This window comes from Pristis pectinata, chromosome 25 (assembly GCF_009764475.1).
Source record: "Pristis pectinata isolate sPriPec2 chromosome 25, sPriPec2.1.pri, whole genome shotgun sequence".
Classification (NCBI taxonomy): Eukaryota; Metazoa; Chordata; class Chondrichthyes; order Rhinopristiformes; family Pristidae; genus Pristis; species Pristis pectinata.
The window spans coordinates 4,779,229-4,795,064 of record NC_067429.1 but is presented as its reverse complement, the minus strand read 5'-3'; the positions used below and the strand labels follow the sequence as shown (position 1 = coordinate 4,795,064).

The window sequence follows — 15,836 nt, the reverse complement described above, 5'->3', positions numbered from 1 at the left end:
TTTGATCTTCTTGAATGAGTTAGTTAGTAGTAGTGAGATTCGTCTTTATCTTAGTGCGGTTAGGATACATGGAAAACACACACACCATCTCGGTTGACACACTTGGAGCTTAGGAAAAAGTACAATGATCAGAAACAATGTGTGCAGTTGTTGGCAAAATAGTTGAATTATGGAAGTCTCCAAATATTTTAATCCTTACCTTAGACTTTGCTGAATCACTAGTGGTTGAATCTGCAAGTTCAACAAAAAAAGCGCCAATTAGGAGCGACTCAGTTTATTAGTTACCACTGCAATGTTATTAATGGTAAGGGTTAGGATTAACATGACAAAACACAGCCAACGTAACAGGCCACAAATAAAGCAGCGTTCTTTGTAACATGATCACAACATGGCAATGAACTTCAAAATTATAAGTATCTATTTGCATTTTCAGCATTTATTGACATTTTTGGTCATTCTAAAAGAATTGAGGATTTTCTGCTTAAAACTGGAAAATGAAATAAAAGCAACTGACCACAGACACATGACCATGAGGATCTGGACTTTGTATATTATTATAACTAGCAAAAGATGTAATTTAAGTCACCAAGGCTGGTAGAAAGGAAGAAACCAGATGATATAAGCATTTGAACATAGGGCATCCATAGATTAAAGCAATTTGGATGCACCAGATTTTATAACCTCCTTCAATTCTTTTACAAAATAGTTAATCACAGATGTGCAAAACCTGAAAATGCAAATCTCTGATTATATGTAAGTGAATTTGTTCAACAGGCACTGATATTATTAAATCCAAAACAAACATTCAGCCAAGCCCATCAGGAACTAACTACAATTAATTGTTAATACAGATCCTGCTCATTCACTGATTCTGCAGGGGAGGAATTTGCTGGATCTTTGCACATTGAAGGTGACAGGCATCAATGCAACACTTCACTTTTAGTGAGCAGCAACACATTACCTTCCAGCTGAAGTGAAGCCGGACTGAGTGCTTCCTCAGAATCTATAATTGTTGGTTAGACATCTATTCTATTTCTGCCATGACTTCTTACATGCACCAGTCCTTGCAGAATAACACACAATCTTAGCCCAGGCTCTGCTAACGTCACTCAAGTTAGTAAGGTTCAGCTTTATTGGATTTATCTACCCTTTCCTCTTTCTGTCTCCTTCTATGGGGAAATATTGGGCTTCCAGGAGGCCTTTATCCTTCATCATAAATCAGAAGCTTGCCAGTGAAGCACAAAATATTTACCCTCCCACTTAGTCACGAGATGAGTAAACCCAATACAGTATTGTATGCTGTCCTCTTCAGCAATGATAGGTGAGGTTTCTATATTACTAACCACAAGATTCCTAACTTTTGATCAAGGGACAGGCTTAATCAGCTGCTAAATTCTGCATCCAACCAATTCACTCCAATAATTACTCTGTATTCCCAAGATCAGAATGTGCAGTGGAACCCATGCCATACAGAACTCGTACAGGTGAATAAGTACACGTGGTTCTAAATCTCATTAACTGAATTACTGTGTTCACACAGTCACATAGCATGAGAACAGGCCATTCAGCCCACCGTGACTGCACCAGCCAGTGGGCACCCATCCGTATTAATTCCATCTTCCAGCATTTGGCCCATAGCCTTTAATGCGTAGGCGATTCAAGTGCTCATCTAGACACTTCTTGAATGCTGTCGGTGACTCTGCTTCCACTGCTCTCTCAGGCAGCACATTCCAGATACTCACCACTTTCTAGGTGTAAAAGGTCCCCTTCATATCCCTTCTAAATTTCTTATCCCTAAATCTATGCTCTCTAGCTTATTTAGCTCTGATATGGGGAATGGTTTCCTGCAATCTAGCCTATCTATACCACTCATAATTTTATATACTTCAATCATGTCCCCTCTGAACCTCCTCCATTCCAGGGACAACAGACTCAGATTCTCCAGTTTCTCCTCATAACTGAAACACGCCGTCCCAGACAGCATCCTGGTGAATATCCTCTCCAGCACCATCACATCTTTCCTATAGTGTGGTGACCAGAACTGCAAGCAGTACTCCAGCTGAGGTCTAATCAATGTTTTATAAAGTTGGAGGATAACCTCAAATGCCCTGACTAATGAAGGCCGGCAACCCATATGTCACCTTAACATTATCGACCTGCTCTGCCACCTTCGAGGATCTTTGGATTTGTACACGAAGGTCCCTCTGTTGGTTCATACTCCCAAGGACCCTGCTATTCATGGGGTATGTCCTAGCCTCATTGGTACTCCAAAGATGCAACACCAACCATTTATCGGGATTAAACTCTGTCTGCCATTTCCTGAACACATCAATGTCACCCTGTAGCTTAACACTACACTCCATACTGGCCACAACTTCACCAATCTTTGTTACTTACTGATCATGCCTTCTGCATCCACATCCAAATCATTCACTGTATTACAAACAGCAATGGTCCCAGCACCGATCCTTGTGCAACACCACCAATCACAGGCATCCAATCGCAAAAGTACATCATTGGCTGCAAAGTGCTTTGGGGTGCCCCAAGATTACGAAAGGGGCAACGCAAGTAGTCAGATCTCTATGTTTAAGAGATCGACATCAACTGTTAAGAAATATTCTTTGTTGCATCTCCCTAAACTGGTCCAACTAATATATGGACAAACTAAGAAGCGTGTCAAGTATTACTGATCTTCTCTGTTCTGTGCAAAACCTAGCCATCTGCTGGACATTGTTTAAAACCAATTATTCAGAAGAATCATTCATAAGTCAGAATATTAATAATCCAGTGACTTGCATCAGTATAAGCTACACATTCAGAAAGATAAATCTCTAAGAATGCACTTACACACTTTTCATGTAATTTTTACATTGGATAATTGGATGTGTTTTATTTTGGCACCAACCATCAGCAACCAATTGTGCCAAGATTGATAGCTAAATAGAGAATCTCTATTATAGAACCATAGAACGATACAGCACAATACAGGCCCTTCGGCCCACCATGTTGTGCCAACCTTCAAACCACACCTAAGACAATCTAACCCCTTTCTCCCACATATCCCTCTATCTTAAATCCCTCCATATGCTTATCTAACAATCTCTTGAACTTGACCAATGTATCAGCCTCATACTTCACACTAACTACCTATCAGCCCCAATCACGTTACCCAATACAAAATTTTCTATTTTCCACATCAAGACCATTTAATGCAGAGATTGCGGCTCTGTGCTGTGGCCCATACCCACGCACTGGATTGGAATTGCCCCAAAACTCACTTTACATGGCAGCCTCAACTAATAGACAAAAACAGATACAAATTCAGGTCCTGGGAGGTAAACAATGTCTTAAGTTCACAATCACCTGGCCTCTTAGCTTTTAATATTAATGTATATTTAAAATTCCTTAATAATTTATATTACAATATTATAGCTTTAGTTGACATACCTCAGAATACATACCCCTTTTAAAATGTACAACAAGAGTATAACTGAGTAATTTATTAGCAAAGAGTGGAGCTTGAAAATGAGCTCCATAACAGAGGAATTATCTGTAAGGTTAACAGAAATTTTATTGAGTTAAGAGCTCATTGCTATACAGGGAGGGGAGTGATAGGAGAGAAACCCATGGGATGCTCCTTCAGGGCCATAGCATTCCAGTTTAATTGCCATTTTGGGATGTTCCCTGGCCATGAAACATGAAGTAAGCAAAGTAGAAGTGAACAGGAAGTGACGCGTTCCCTCTGCACAGTAAAAAGGCTTAGAAATTCTTCCATAGCGGCAAAGGCATGTCAACATAGTGCCAAGGGAGGGCATGTGCGAGTGGCATGGAAAGATTCCAATCAGTTGAATTCTATTGAGTACAAATCCCAAGGTGCTGGTACAAAAAACCAGGGCAATTCATCTGCTGATGATCCCTTATTTGTTAGGACCTCCATGGTCTGCTGTGTTTCCTCAATGGACTAACCAGAATTAGACACCAACCAATGTATTTTAAAATCTTACCTAGAGTAAGAAAGTTCAAAGACTTATTTTGAGTAGAAGAATATATCTGCCAACAAGTTGTTTTCTTAAGATGCTCATTTATCACGATGCAAATAGTGTTTCAGGGTTAGAGGATTCAAGTTCAGACAATGAAATGTTGTTTACACAAAGCAAAGCTGCTCTCAAGTAAAACTGTTAATATTTGGACTCCACACAGCAGGCAAGAAAGACAGAATTAGAGTGGAGTATGAAACATGAAGAAATGATGGAATTAAGGCAGAGTGCAAACTATATTCTTAAAAAAATCACTGAAATTCCACAAATATTAAAAACAAATATTTGGTCCAAGTAATTGAACAATAAATTACACTTTTAATCCTCCCACCTCAGCAGAGTGTAATATTCTGCTCTATCATTTTTTGTCTACTTCATGTTAGGTATCTTGGATAAGAAAAATATTACAGGAGGGTCAATACTCAAACACAATGCCTGAAGTTAAGGTTGTCAGAAAAATAGCATCTGATGTATTTTTCAATGAAAATGTCATTTAAAATATACCAATATATTTTAGGTTATGGGAAAAGAATCATATTTAAGGTGGATTTTAACATTCACATAACATATTGGACTGGCCACCGTAGGGAATCCTGTTCATCCTCTTTTCTGGAAGAGGAAAATCAGGCAGGATGCTCAGCAAGCAACTGATCCAACACTACAGATTGACACCTGTGATGACAGGTAAAATCTCTCACTTTTAAGTCAATTATTTAAAATAACATGCTGGAAATAATGTACTGACACAGCAGTAGAATGTAACTACTCCCATATTGACATCTCATGCAGCCATTTGGAGCCTAGGAACTTTCCAAGTCTGCAACTTGTTGCAGCAAGATTTGTCCTTGCTAAAGTAATGAACAGATTGCCCGTTCATCACCCTCACTGAACATTATATAAATTTACTGGGACGAGCAGATAGGGTTTGTCAGAAATTCACTACCAAAAAATGACCTTAATTTTGCTTCTTAACAATGTTCCACAAAGCTTGATTCGTAGTGAAAGAAACATGAAGGACAAAAAGCAATCCCCACTCTGATATAAAAAAATCCGACCTTGGACATGGGAAAAAAAAACTGCTATGGTAGTTTTCTATAGAATTGAAGAGTCAATATCAATGACTTCCAAAAGCCCCTGTCATCGACCTATCAGAAACCCTCACAGATAAAGGGTAGAATCTCACTGTCTCTACTTCCACTGATTCCATGGACCAAATTAAAACAATTTACAGGAAGTGTAACTGGCCTCATAATGAAAATTACATCAGCCTGGACCATGGCTCAGAAACAAATGGCTTCTCTCAGGTGTTAATCTTGTGGTATAAATGATTCTAAGCACAATTATCTCCAGCTAATGTATTATGAATAATGCAGTGCACAGATATCCCCTTAGTTCTGATTTGATCCAAGATGTAGGAAAGAGCACTTTGTCAGAACTTCAAGAATAAATAATCCTCCAACTCGGATACTATAGCTTACACTCTGCATGAGATGGTAACCATAGCTGCAATCGTAAGGAAGAGTGGAGGTGATGTGGGTCTTGGAATACAATCTGGTACACCACCAGAAGCTTACAAACTATAAGAGCAACAAGAGGATTGTTCCAATTATTAAAATTTGTGGATGACTGGGTAAAGTATTTTCAAATGGCAAAACAGACATCGGAATTTAAAAGTTTTAAATTTACAATGTGATGAGTTGGGCAGGAGGTCAGTGGGGATGTCAAATTGCAGTATTTAATTTTGTGTCTGCTAAAATTGCACATAAAATTATATGATTATATGTATTACGTGGAAATCATAGCCTAAGTTACATGGACAATGGTAAGTTTCATTTTACTATTTTTGTGCACAATGGGTAGATTCCTGTGAACTACCTCTTACTTCAGCTGCATGCATGCAGGGGCTATATAAAGTTAACAGAACTTATTAGACGCAGGTAAACATTTCCAGCTGGGGCAAACTCTGAATCAGCCAATGCATAAAATATTTACATGAATTACTTAAGAGTTGGAATATATTCAAAGCTGAGTTAATATCTTACACATACAAAAGAAAACAATACTTTAGTGGGCATCAACTTGGTGTAACCAGCTATTCAAAAGTAAATTCTGGTGAAAAAATATAGATGCAATTTTGCATTTGCTTTAGATCGGGTTTAAGAACCTGCTAGTTCATGCTCTTTATTAATTTTGTCTTTTTGCTCTCTGGGCATGTAAACAATATTGCAGCTGATGCACAGACCCAAGTCTCCTCCACTCTCTCTTCATGATCAACAAACGCTTCTTTTTAACAGAGCATTACAATAGAGGAGCTAGATCATACCCAGTTTTATTTCTCCACGACGTCCGCTTTAGGAACAAGAAATAGTAGAAAGATTGTAAGGAAACACCCAGTACAGAGAGGAAATTGGAAAAAAAAAGCAAAAAAAACTAAGACCTTAACGTCACCATCCCTATCACTTAAGTGTAGCTTAAGATACTGCAGCTATGTCTTTACAGATTATTTATAGTTTATTAAAAATAATTAGATTCCTATTTAGGTTTGCCTACTTGCTTCCTGACATGGGGTAGGAGAACTTTCTAATAATACACTGTGAAATGGGTAGAGGAGTACTCCGGTTTGAAATACCTGTTGCTTTTCCCATAATCCCGATGCAGTCGTTAGCATCTACATTTGATCCCTCACCATGGCTGTGACATCACCACGCTGAGTAATTTTGGCTTCATCTATAGTGTCCTATTTCTTTGTCAAAAATTCTATATTTACCAACAAAACTTTGTAATTTTATTTTATTTTAAAATGTCAGATTTATAAATAAACAGAGAGGGCAATTCTAAAAGGCTGCAAGAATATAACGATTTATATATAATTCTTTGAAAGTGACAGGACAGGTTAGTGTTTAAAAAAAAGCATACAGGATCCAGGGCTTTATTTATAGGGGCTTAGAGCACAACAGCAAGGAAGTCATGAAAAACATAAACATTGCTTTGGCTGCAAATTGAGATTTATATCCAGTTCTCGGCACCACCCTTTAGGAACGATGCAGAGGTTTAAAAAAAAATTAACCAAATTGATTCCACGAATGAAGGGTGTTAGTTATGTGGATAAATGGGAGAAGCTGGTGTTGTTCTCCTTGGAAAAGGGGAGGCTGCAAAGGGGTGTGATTGAAGATACAGACAGAGTAGATAGAGAGAAACTATTACCATTAGTGGAACTGTTAAGAACTAGGGGACATGGAATGAAGGCTCTTGGCAAAAGAAGACCAAGTGACATAAGGAAGAACTTATTTTCATATAATGAATGAATGCACAGCCCAGAGATTAGGGATATTTAATTGTAGCAATTAAAAAGGAAGCTGGATATGTTTCTGAAAGGGATGAATGTGCAGGGCTAAGCAGCAAGACTGAAAAGGTGCAAGCAGCTCAAGTACTCTTACTTAGATCTGGTATGGACTCAACAGGCCAAATGGTCTTTATTGGTGCTGTAAATGTTCTATGACAGACAGAAAATGGGAATACAATATTATAGTGGCCATGTTACACTAGTGATCCAGAGCCTTGGGCTAATGTTCCAGAGAACTGTTAAAATTCATTGTGGTCACTTGAGAGTACATAAAAAAATCTGTAAAGTGAAACATGAGATTGTCAGCATTGTTGTAAATGCCCAACTGGTCAATGATGTTCTTTTGGGAGGGAAGCATGTTCACCTTACCCAGTCTGGATTTCGTGCAAATCCACATCAACTTGGTAATTCTTAATGATCCATTGTTGTGGCCCAGTAAGCGCCTCAGTTCTATCTAGCGGTGAACAATAAATGCTGGTTTTGTCACTTATGGCCTCATACAGAGAATGAATAAAAATTACAGAATTTCCTGCCTTATCTCCTGCCATTAAGATCTCCATAACAAAAGCTATCCATGGCATACTGATCTCTTATATGAAGATAGCACAGGCAGGACCCTACACTTGTAGAGCTTTAGGATATTTTACTATGTTAAAAGGCTATACAAATGCAAGTTGTTCAAAACACACATTAAAAAAAACACCTGGATTTTACTGTAAAGGGACAACGTTCTTATGACTACTAGCCTGCAACGAATTTAGAACTATTTATTTGTTATTAAGATGCTGGATTTTAAATGTTGCTGGAATTAACTTCTTGTTTACTTTGTTAGCAAAACAGCTTCAACTTCAACCACACTCCAAAGTTTTTGATGTCTAAAAAAATTTGCATGCCAAGATATTCCTTCCAAATATTACTGCAGCTTATTACAACAATTAAGGATGTTTATAAATTCACAAATGGTACTTTCCTTCACTCAGTGACAATGACAATTATGGTGATAGGCAAAGATAGACCAGTAAAGCTACAAGAAGAGCACATGTAGGAAAAACCTGAAAGGAACACACACAAAAGAAAGAAAGGCGCTTGTTTTGATGCAGTTTTCAAATTATTGCTTAACCCATCCCTGGACAGCCTGAATGCTCATCAGCCGCCGTACCAGATCCTGCTGAAAATGTAAATTATTGGTTTGAATTATTCAAATTATTTAAATGAATAAATGAGTTTAAAAAAACACTCACATTCTGATATAAATTATAGCACAACACATGCAATGCTGTTACCATAAATCATACTTCATGCAAACATCATAGTGTATCCAGAGGTACTTTCTCTTAAAAATATACTCTTGATAATGATTAAGAGCATCATCAGTAACCTGAATCCTACAACTAGATAATGTTAATGTGGGCTGAAAAGTAATGCAAGCCACAATTCTAATGAATGCTTAGCGTGCTCATTTGAATTTCTTCTCTGCACAATTTTGATTTGGGTATTGACTCACTTGTTGCAAACAATCTAAAGCCCACATTAAAATAACAGAGGAATTTTGATCAACAACATTAAGCCTCTTTACAAGATCAGTTTGCCCATTTGCTATGCATTAATCTAATTCTCAATCCTGCATTCCACAGGCTATAATGATTGACAGCACGAGGAAAGTCCAACAGTAAATGTCAACCAAGGCTGGGATTTGAATCTGACTGCTTCAGCTAGCACTAATAGTTGGGCCACCAACCAACTTGCTTATAAATCATGTAAGGAGACTTTCCTGGCTCTACAAAAATTACAAGTGGCAGTACATGCTTCACAAGTGAAATTGTGACTGCTCTTGCAGCTGAACCATTATAATTTCATCAGTGAGAAAAAAAATGCATGCTTATGAGTGAAGTTTGAACAAGTAGTTGGGAACAGTAGGAAAACTCTGAACTCTCTGCAAGCATGTTACCTATTGCTGTTAATATCTGGAATCCTGATCACATCAGATCCAAAAAACAAAAAGACTTTTCATCCCTCCCAGTTTCTCCAGATAATGATGGTATTGAAAGGAATGTTAAATAGCCTTCAGATTCATCAGAGAGCCTGATACCAATCCAGAGATTGGGAACCGATCAAAGTCATCAGGCATACATTGGTAAATGCACTTTAATGTTGATTGCTTAACCCTTTTCCTATGACTTCAGGAACATTTGGTTTATGCTCAGCTATGCAAGTACAAAGACAGCAAGTTAGATTACACAATGGGTACAGACATTTGGCATGCCATGCCAAATCATGTGCCAAAATAAACATTTAAAGAAAATAGTGTGCTCTTGTCAAGTGACTTCATACGCTGCTAAAACATCTTGTTAATTTGAAAACGTAATGAAAATAAGTTCAGGTATGAAAGAAAACAAATCCCTACAACATACTTGGATGTGAACATTGTATTTTGCTACCAAAATCCAAATGGAATTTCCCACAGATATTTGTGAATTATACAAATTATTCAGCACTAATAGCAAGATCCCACTCAAGAACTCAAGCCAATAGTTTGCTTGTAATCAACCAACCAATTACATTGATCCGACAATCTCAAATTCAGCAACTCTGTTAGTATCATTGAAACAAAACAAAGAATTAAAAGCAATAAAAAAGATTTTTTAAAAAACTGCAGATGCCAAAAACCTGAAATTAAAACAAAAGATGCAGCCGAGGCAGGTCAGTCAGCATCTGTGAAAGGGAAACAGAGTTAATGTTTAAGACCCTTTGACAAAACTGGGAAAGAGAAAAAATAAGTTAATTTTAAGATGTAGAGGGAGGGACGAACAGAACAAAGGGAACATCCCTGATAGGGTCAGATCGGTTGCCATGGAGAGAAGCTGTGGAGGTCATCTAGATAAAGGAGGGTCTGACAAAGGGTCTTTGATCCAAAATGTTAATTCTGTTTCTCTTTCCACAGATGCTGCCTGATCTGTTGTGTGTTTCCTGCGGTTCTTGTTGTTGCTCAAGTTAAAAATAGTTTGAAACTACTAAAACTGGAACTGTACTATCTATTGACAGTTTGACATATTAAATCATTTTGGATGAACCAACATTATAGAGTATTGGAACTTTTTTGTTACCTGAGATATCCCCTGGTGCTCCTCCTGTTCTCCCAATGTTTAATAGGAGGTGATCTATGTTTGGTACTGGTTGTAACTCTGTATTACCTCCATGGTCAACTGGAGCCTAAAACATCAAAATACATTCAAAAAGCTTATTTTTATTTCAATATTGTTTCCAAAATCATTTATTGGTTACAAATAATTACACCTATTTTATAAAGGTTCTTGCATTCAGATATCTTCAGTCACTCCAAATAGTTACGTTAGATATAGATTTCTTCATGAGAACAGTTATTTATCCCTTGAGTGTTGACCAGAGGGGAGAGATGAAGCCAGCACTTCTCTGATCTACCTGAAGAACATTTTTTCAATCATTAAAATATTTTTAACTACGAAACAGCTACTGATGTTGATGGTAATCCGACAACACCCAACTTGAAAATTAAAACTTAAACTTCAATGTTAGATGAATAAACTTTGTTTATCCAGTCTGCTGTTTGCTGTTACTATGTCCTTTCTATGGCCAGACTGATTTTTTGTGGTCCCAAGGGGCAAACGTACACTAGGCTTCACTGCCCCAGCAGGACTGCAAGGTGGAGTGGTCCACCAGTGACATCGAGGCCTCAGGTGGTGGATCCTGAGGCCCTGCTCCTCCTGAGTGTCCTGCTGACCTTTTGATAGCTTGCTGCTATCAAAGGCCTCTGAATTGCTTTTATTTATTTCAGAATCAGAATCAGGTTTATCATCACTGACATATGTTGTGAAATTTGTTGTTTTGTCTCTTCATCAGAGACATTTAAAGACAATTCAAAAGAATTCAAATAACTTAAAAAAACCCATAAATTTTCTTAAAAGCGTGGTTGTAATATAAATTAATTAAAAAATTAAGATATGGGGAGACTGCAAGGAAAGAGATTAATTTTGAATTGTTGTATTGTATAGCAAAGCAACACACTTGTTTAATGCCCTATATACCACCCCATATATTCATTCTTTCACCATCAGTACATAGTGGCTACAGTGTGTACCACATACAGAATGCATTGCAGTCATTCATCAGGGTAATCCAACAACACCCCACAAACTCCACCACCAAGGAAGTCAAGGGAAGTTGCATGGAAACACCACTACCTGTACATTCCCTTCCAAATCATACCATCCTGACTTGGAAATGTAGCACCGTTCCTTCAACATCATTGAGTCTAAATCCTGCAACTCCCACCCCCCAACAGCATTGTGGGAGTACATTCACCAGAAGGACTGCAGTGTGGTTCAATACAGCCTACTACCACCTTCTCAAGGGAAAAATGCTGACCTTGCCTGAGCAACCCCAATTCTTTAAAAAAACAGCAGCACTGATACAATGATCTTTTTCTTTCTGTGTGCAAACGTTTGATTCTTAAATATCAGAACATTTCTAATGGGGGTATCTTCTAATCTGGAACTGTCTATTTTTAATTAGTTTGTTCTTCTTGAGTTTTTCTTGTTAATTTTACTGACAGGCTTCTTGGGTTCATGCGCTAGAACTGTTCAGACCATTTTCATCAAAATTAAACTATTTTCATCAAAATTACACCATTGCTAATACCAATGAGGATAGGTTGAGTGAGCTAGGGCTTTTCTCTTTGGAGAGGAGGAGGATGAGAGGTGACTTGATGGAGGTGTACAAGATGATAAGAGGCATAGATCTAGTGGACAGTCAGAGACTTTTTCCCCAGGGCAACAATGGCTAACACGAGGGGACATAATTTTAAGGTGACTGGAGGAAGGTATAAAGGGATGTCAGGGATAAGTTTTTTTTTTACACAGAGGGTGGTGGGTGCATGGAACGCACTGCCAGCAGACGTTGTGGAGGCAGATACATTAGGGACATTTAAGAGACTCTTAGATAGCCACATGAATGATAGCAAAATGGGGAGCTATGTAGGAGGGAAGGGTTAGATAGATCTTAGAGCAGGATAAAATGTCGGCACAACATTGTGGGCCGAAGGGCCTGTACTGTGCTGTAGTGTTCTATGTTCTAATACCAGTTTCTCTCTATTAGGAATTACACCAATTATTTTGTTAATGCTCTATTTTTAAATTAAAGTCAATTATTTCTTCAAGTACATTCCATTAGAGTCTTTCTTGTAGGTATAATTCCTAATATATTCTCTTGCAACTTATGCCATACAATTTATTTTCTTTAACTTTAAATTTTGTCCAATGTCTTCAAGAACTGTACTTACTTTCTCATCCATGTCCCGGTCTTCATTGAAAAACCAGTCATACTAAAAGAAAATGCAAATTGGTTTCAAAAGAAATCCAAATAACCTGCTAACACTAGAGAACATGTACAATAGAGAATAAAAGGGGTTTGTGTGCTAGAATAACAGTTTGAAAGCACCATCAATATAGAAAAACATTCTATGGTGATATACTAAAGTGTGGGGCTACTAGAAGGACAGACACATGCTGCCAGCTCCAAACCATCCCACCATCTTATAGTAAAGGGGGAGCAGTCTTGCTAATGAAAACAAAAAAAAACTACAGATGTTGGAAATCTAAAATAAAAACAGAAAATGCTGTAAATGCTCAGCAGCCTGACCCGATGAGCATTTACAGCATTTTCTGGTTTTATATTAGAGTAGTCTTGTTATCTTATTATTCTTTTGTTTAAGCCTTATTAGGTTTCGATGCAAAATTTGAAATTTATGTAAGACATCTGGCCCATCTATGATTGCAGTCACAGTATAATAATCTTCGATGATGCAAATTATATCAAAATTTGTTACACTGGAGAGTAAAGCAGTCACCGTATATTGGTAATGATAAAACAGGGAAACTAATATAGATTCAGGACACAGTAAATTAGTTAATCTTAAAAAATTGCTGTAAAGCTCATTAATTACTGTCTCAAAAAAAGAATCACTTTTTCAAAGGGACATAACATTCCACAGATCCTAACAGATATTAATAGCATTCAGCACATTAAAGCTTGGCCTTGATATGAGAATAAAAAAGACAGATGCTGAAAATCTGAAACAAAAATGGAAAATTCTAGAAAAACATTGATACTTTCTCCTTCCATAGATGCTGCTGAGCATTTCCTTTATATGTAGGTTATACATTTTCTCCCATTTACATTTCTTGATCACAGAATTCTCCTAAACTTGAGCAGATGCTTCTGCTTCTGTTCATTTATTTCCTATTATTGTTCTCCAAGCTATCTAATTCTGTGCTTGGTTAACTCTTTGAACCAGGAATTCAAAACAACGTAAGAACATAAGAGCTAGGAGCAGGAGCAGGGCATTTGGCCCACAAGCCTGCTCTGTCACTGAGCAAAACCATGGCTGACCTTCTGCCTCAGCTCTATTTTACTGCATTGACTCCATATCACTTGTTTCCCCAGCAATCCATCATTCTGTTTTGAATGAATAACTGAGCCACCAAACAATCACTGCCCTCTGAGTGAAGAAATTTCTCCTTGACTTTGTCCTAAATGGTCTATCCTTATTCTGAGATTGTGTTTGTTGGGCCTGGACTCCTCAGCCAGGGAAACATTCTCCTTTTGAGTTCCAATTCCATTACCTCTCCTTCTACCTTCTGGAGAATATGAGCTGAGTCTACACAATCTCACTTCATATGGCAAACCTGCCATTCCAGGAGCGAGCCTAGTGAATCTCTGCGGATTACCTCCAAGGCATTTCTCTGTGGATTCCCTTGAAGGCATCCTTTATTAGGTATGAAGACCAAAACCATACACAATGCTTCAGGTGCAATCTCACCAAGACCCTATCTAATTGCAGTAAAGCACTCCTGTACTCAAATCCTCTTATAATAAAGACCAACGTATAATTTGCCTTTCAAATTACTTGCTGCACCTGCTGTGGCTTTCAGTTTCTGGTGTATAAACACACAGGCCCCTCTGGACATCAATACTTCTCAGTCTGTCACCATTTATAAAGCACCTCTCTATTTCTGTTTTTTTCACATTTTTCCACGTTATATTCCACCTGTCATGTTCTCTCCCATTCATTTTGATCGTCTACGTCCCCAGGAAGAACCTGTACATCCTCATCACTCCATACAATCCACTTAGTTTTGTATCACCAGCAAACATGGAAATACAACATTTGTTCCCCTCAGTCAAATCACTGACATTGTTTGTGAATAGCTGGGGGCCAAGTACTGATTCCCACATTAGCCACTAGTCACAGTCTGTTAATCCAAAAAGGATCCATTGATTCCCACACTTTGCTTTCTGAATGTGAACAAATTAATTCTATGTGCTCTAAAACTGTTGACCAATCTCCTGGATGGGACCTTACCAAAAGGTTCTAAAAAACTAAATACACTACAGTGCTTCCCCCTCCTCTACTCTTCCAGACACATCCTCCAAAAGGATTTTCTTTTCATAAATCCACGCTGACTCTGCTTAATCCTATTATTCTTTTCTAGGTGTTCTGTTATTACATCAATTGTTAGAGATTATTTCATCCTACCTACATTAGACTAAACAGGCTGGAGGTTTTCTGTTCTCTTTCCCTTTTTTAAAAAAATAGTGGTGTCACAATAACTACCCTCCAATCTGCATAAACCATTTCAGAATCTGTAGTATTCTGAAGGATTAAAACCAATGCATCGACTATCTCTGTAGCCAGCTCTTTCAAAACTCTGGGATGCAGATCATTGAGTCCTTGGGATTTAGGGGCTTTCAGTCTTACCAACTTTTCCAAGGAAACCTTGCTCCCAAAGAAAATTGAACAATAGGATCTGGACAAATGAATTTGGGCAATACAGATCAATTAGAAAACCAAACTGGTTTAAAGTTCTGAGATAAAAAGCAATGCAGATTTATTATAAATAATCAGGATAGAGATAAAGAAACAAAAATGTGAAAACGAATAATAAGAACAGAACCTAAAGTATTCCCATTTACTGTGTTCATGACATCACAAAATCTTGATTAGGAACATACATTCCGGTTCACTTTTAATGTTTGCTGCAAGATATGTTTTAGATCTTGTGCCTCTGTTAATATATCTCTATAAACGGCTGTTGAATGTCCAATAAAAGGCCACATTTCCTCTACAGCTCACTGATGTGGCAGTTCAGGCTAGTAAATGAGAACATCTTAAAAGTCAAGAGCAACAAGCTGCTGGAGGAGCTCAGCAGGTCAAGCTTTGGGGGGGGGGGGGGGTTGGGGGTGGGGGGAGGAGGCATGGGGTGAGGAATTGTCAACGTTTCAAGTCGAAATCCATCTTAAAAGTCTGTTCTAAATCAGCTTTAAGAAAGTCTGGAGGGAAAATGGCCATTTGGCTCTGCCAATTTACGCTGTGTAGTGTTTATTTATGATTACTCCATCACGGGGTTCTGTCTTCCTCATCA

The 15,836-nt window shown here is 37.9% G+C and overlaps 1 protein-coding gene across 6 annotated transcripts in view; it reads right to left on the bottom strand.

Annotated features, from left to right (window-relative positions):
• Positions 1-15,836, bottom strand: part of LOC127582867 (rho GTPase-activating protein 21-like) — a 302,839-nt gene that overhangs the window by 12,596 nt on the left and 274,407 nt on the right. For all 6 annotated transcript variants that reach the window (XM_052038469.1, XM_052038472.1, XM_052038470.1 and 3 more), the window contains 3 exons: positions 12,695-12,736; positions 10,485-10,590; positions 200-231 (listed from right to left, as the gene is read on the bottom strand). In XM_052038469.1, coding sequence (XP_051894429.1) covers positions 200-231; positions 10,485-10,590; positions 12,695-12,736 — 180 coding nt within the window. The remainder of the gene's footprint in view (positions 1-199; positions 232-10,484; positions 10,591-12,694; positions 12,737-15,836) is intronic.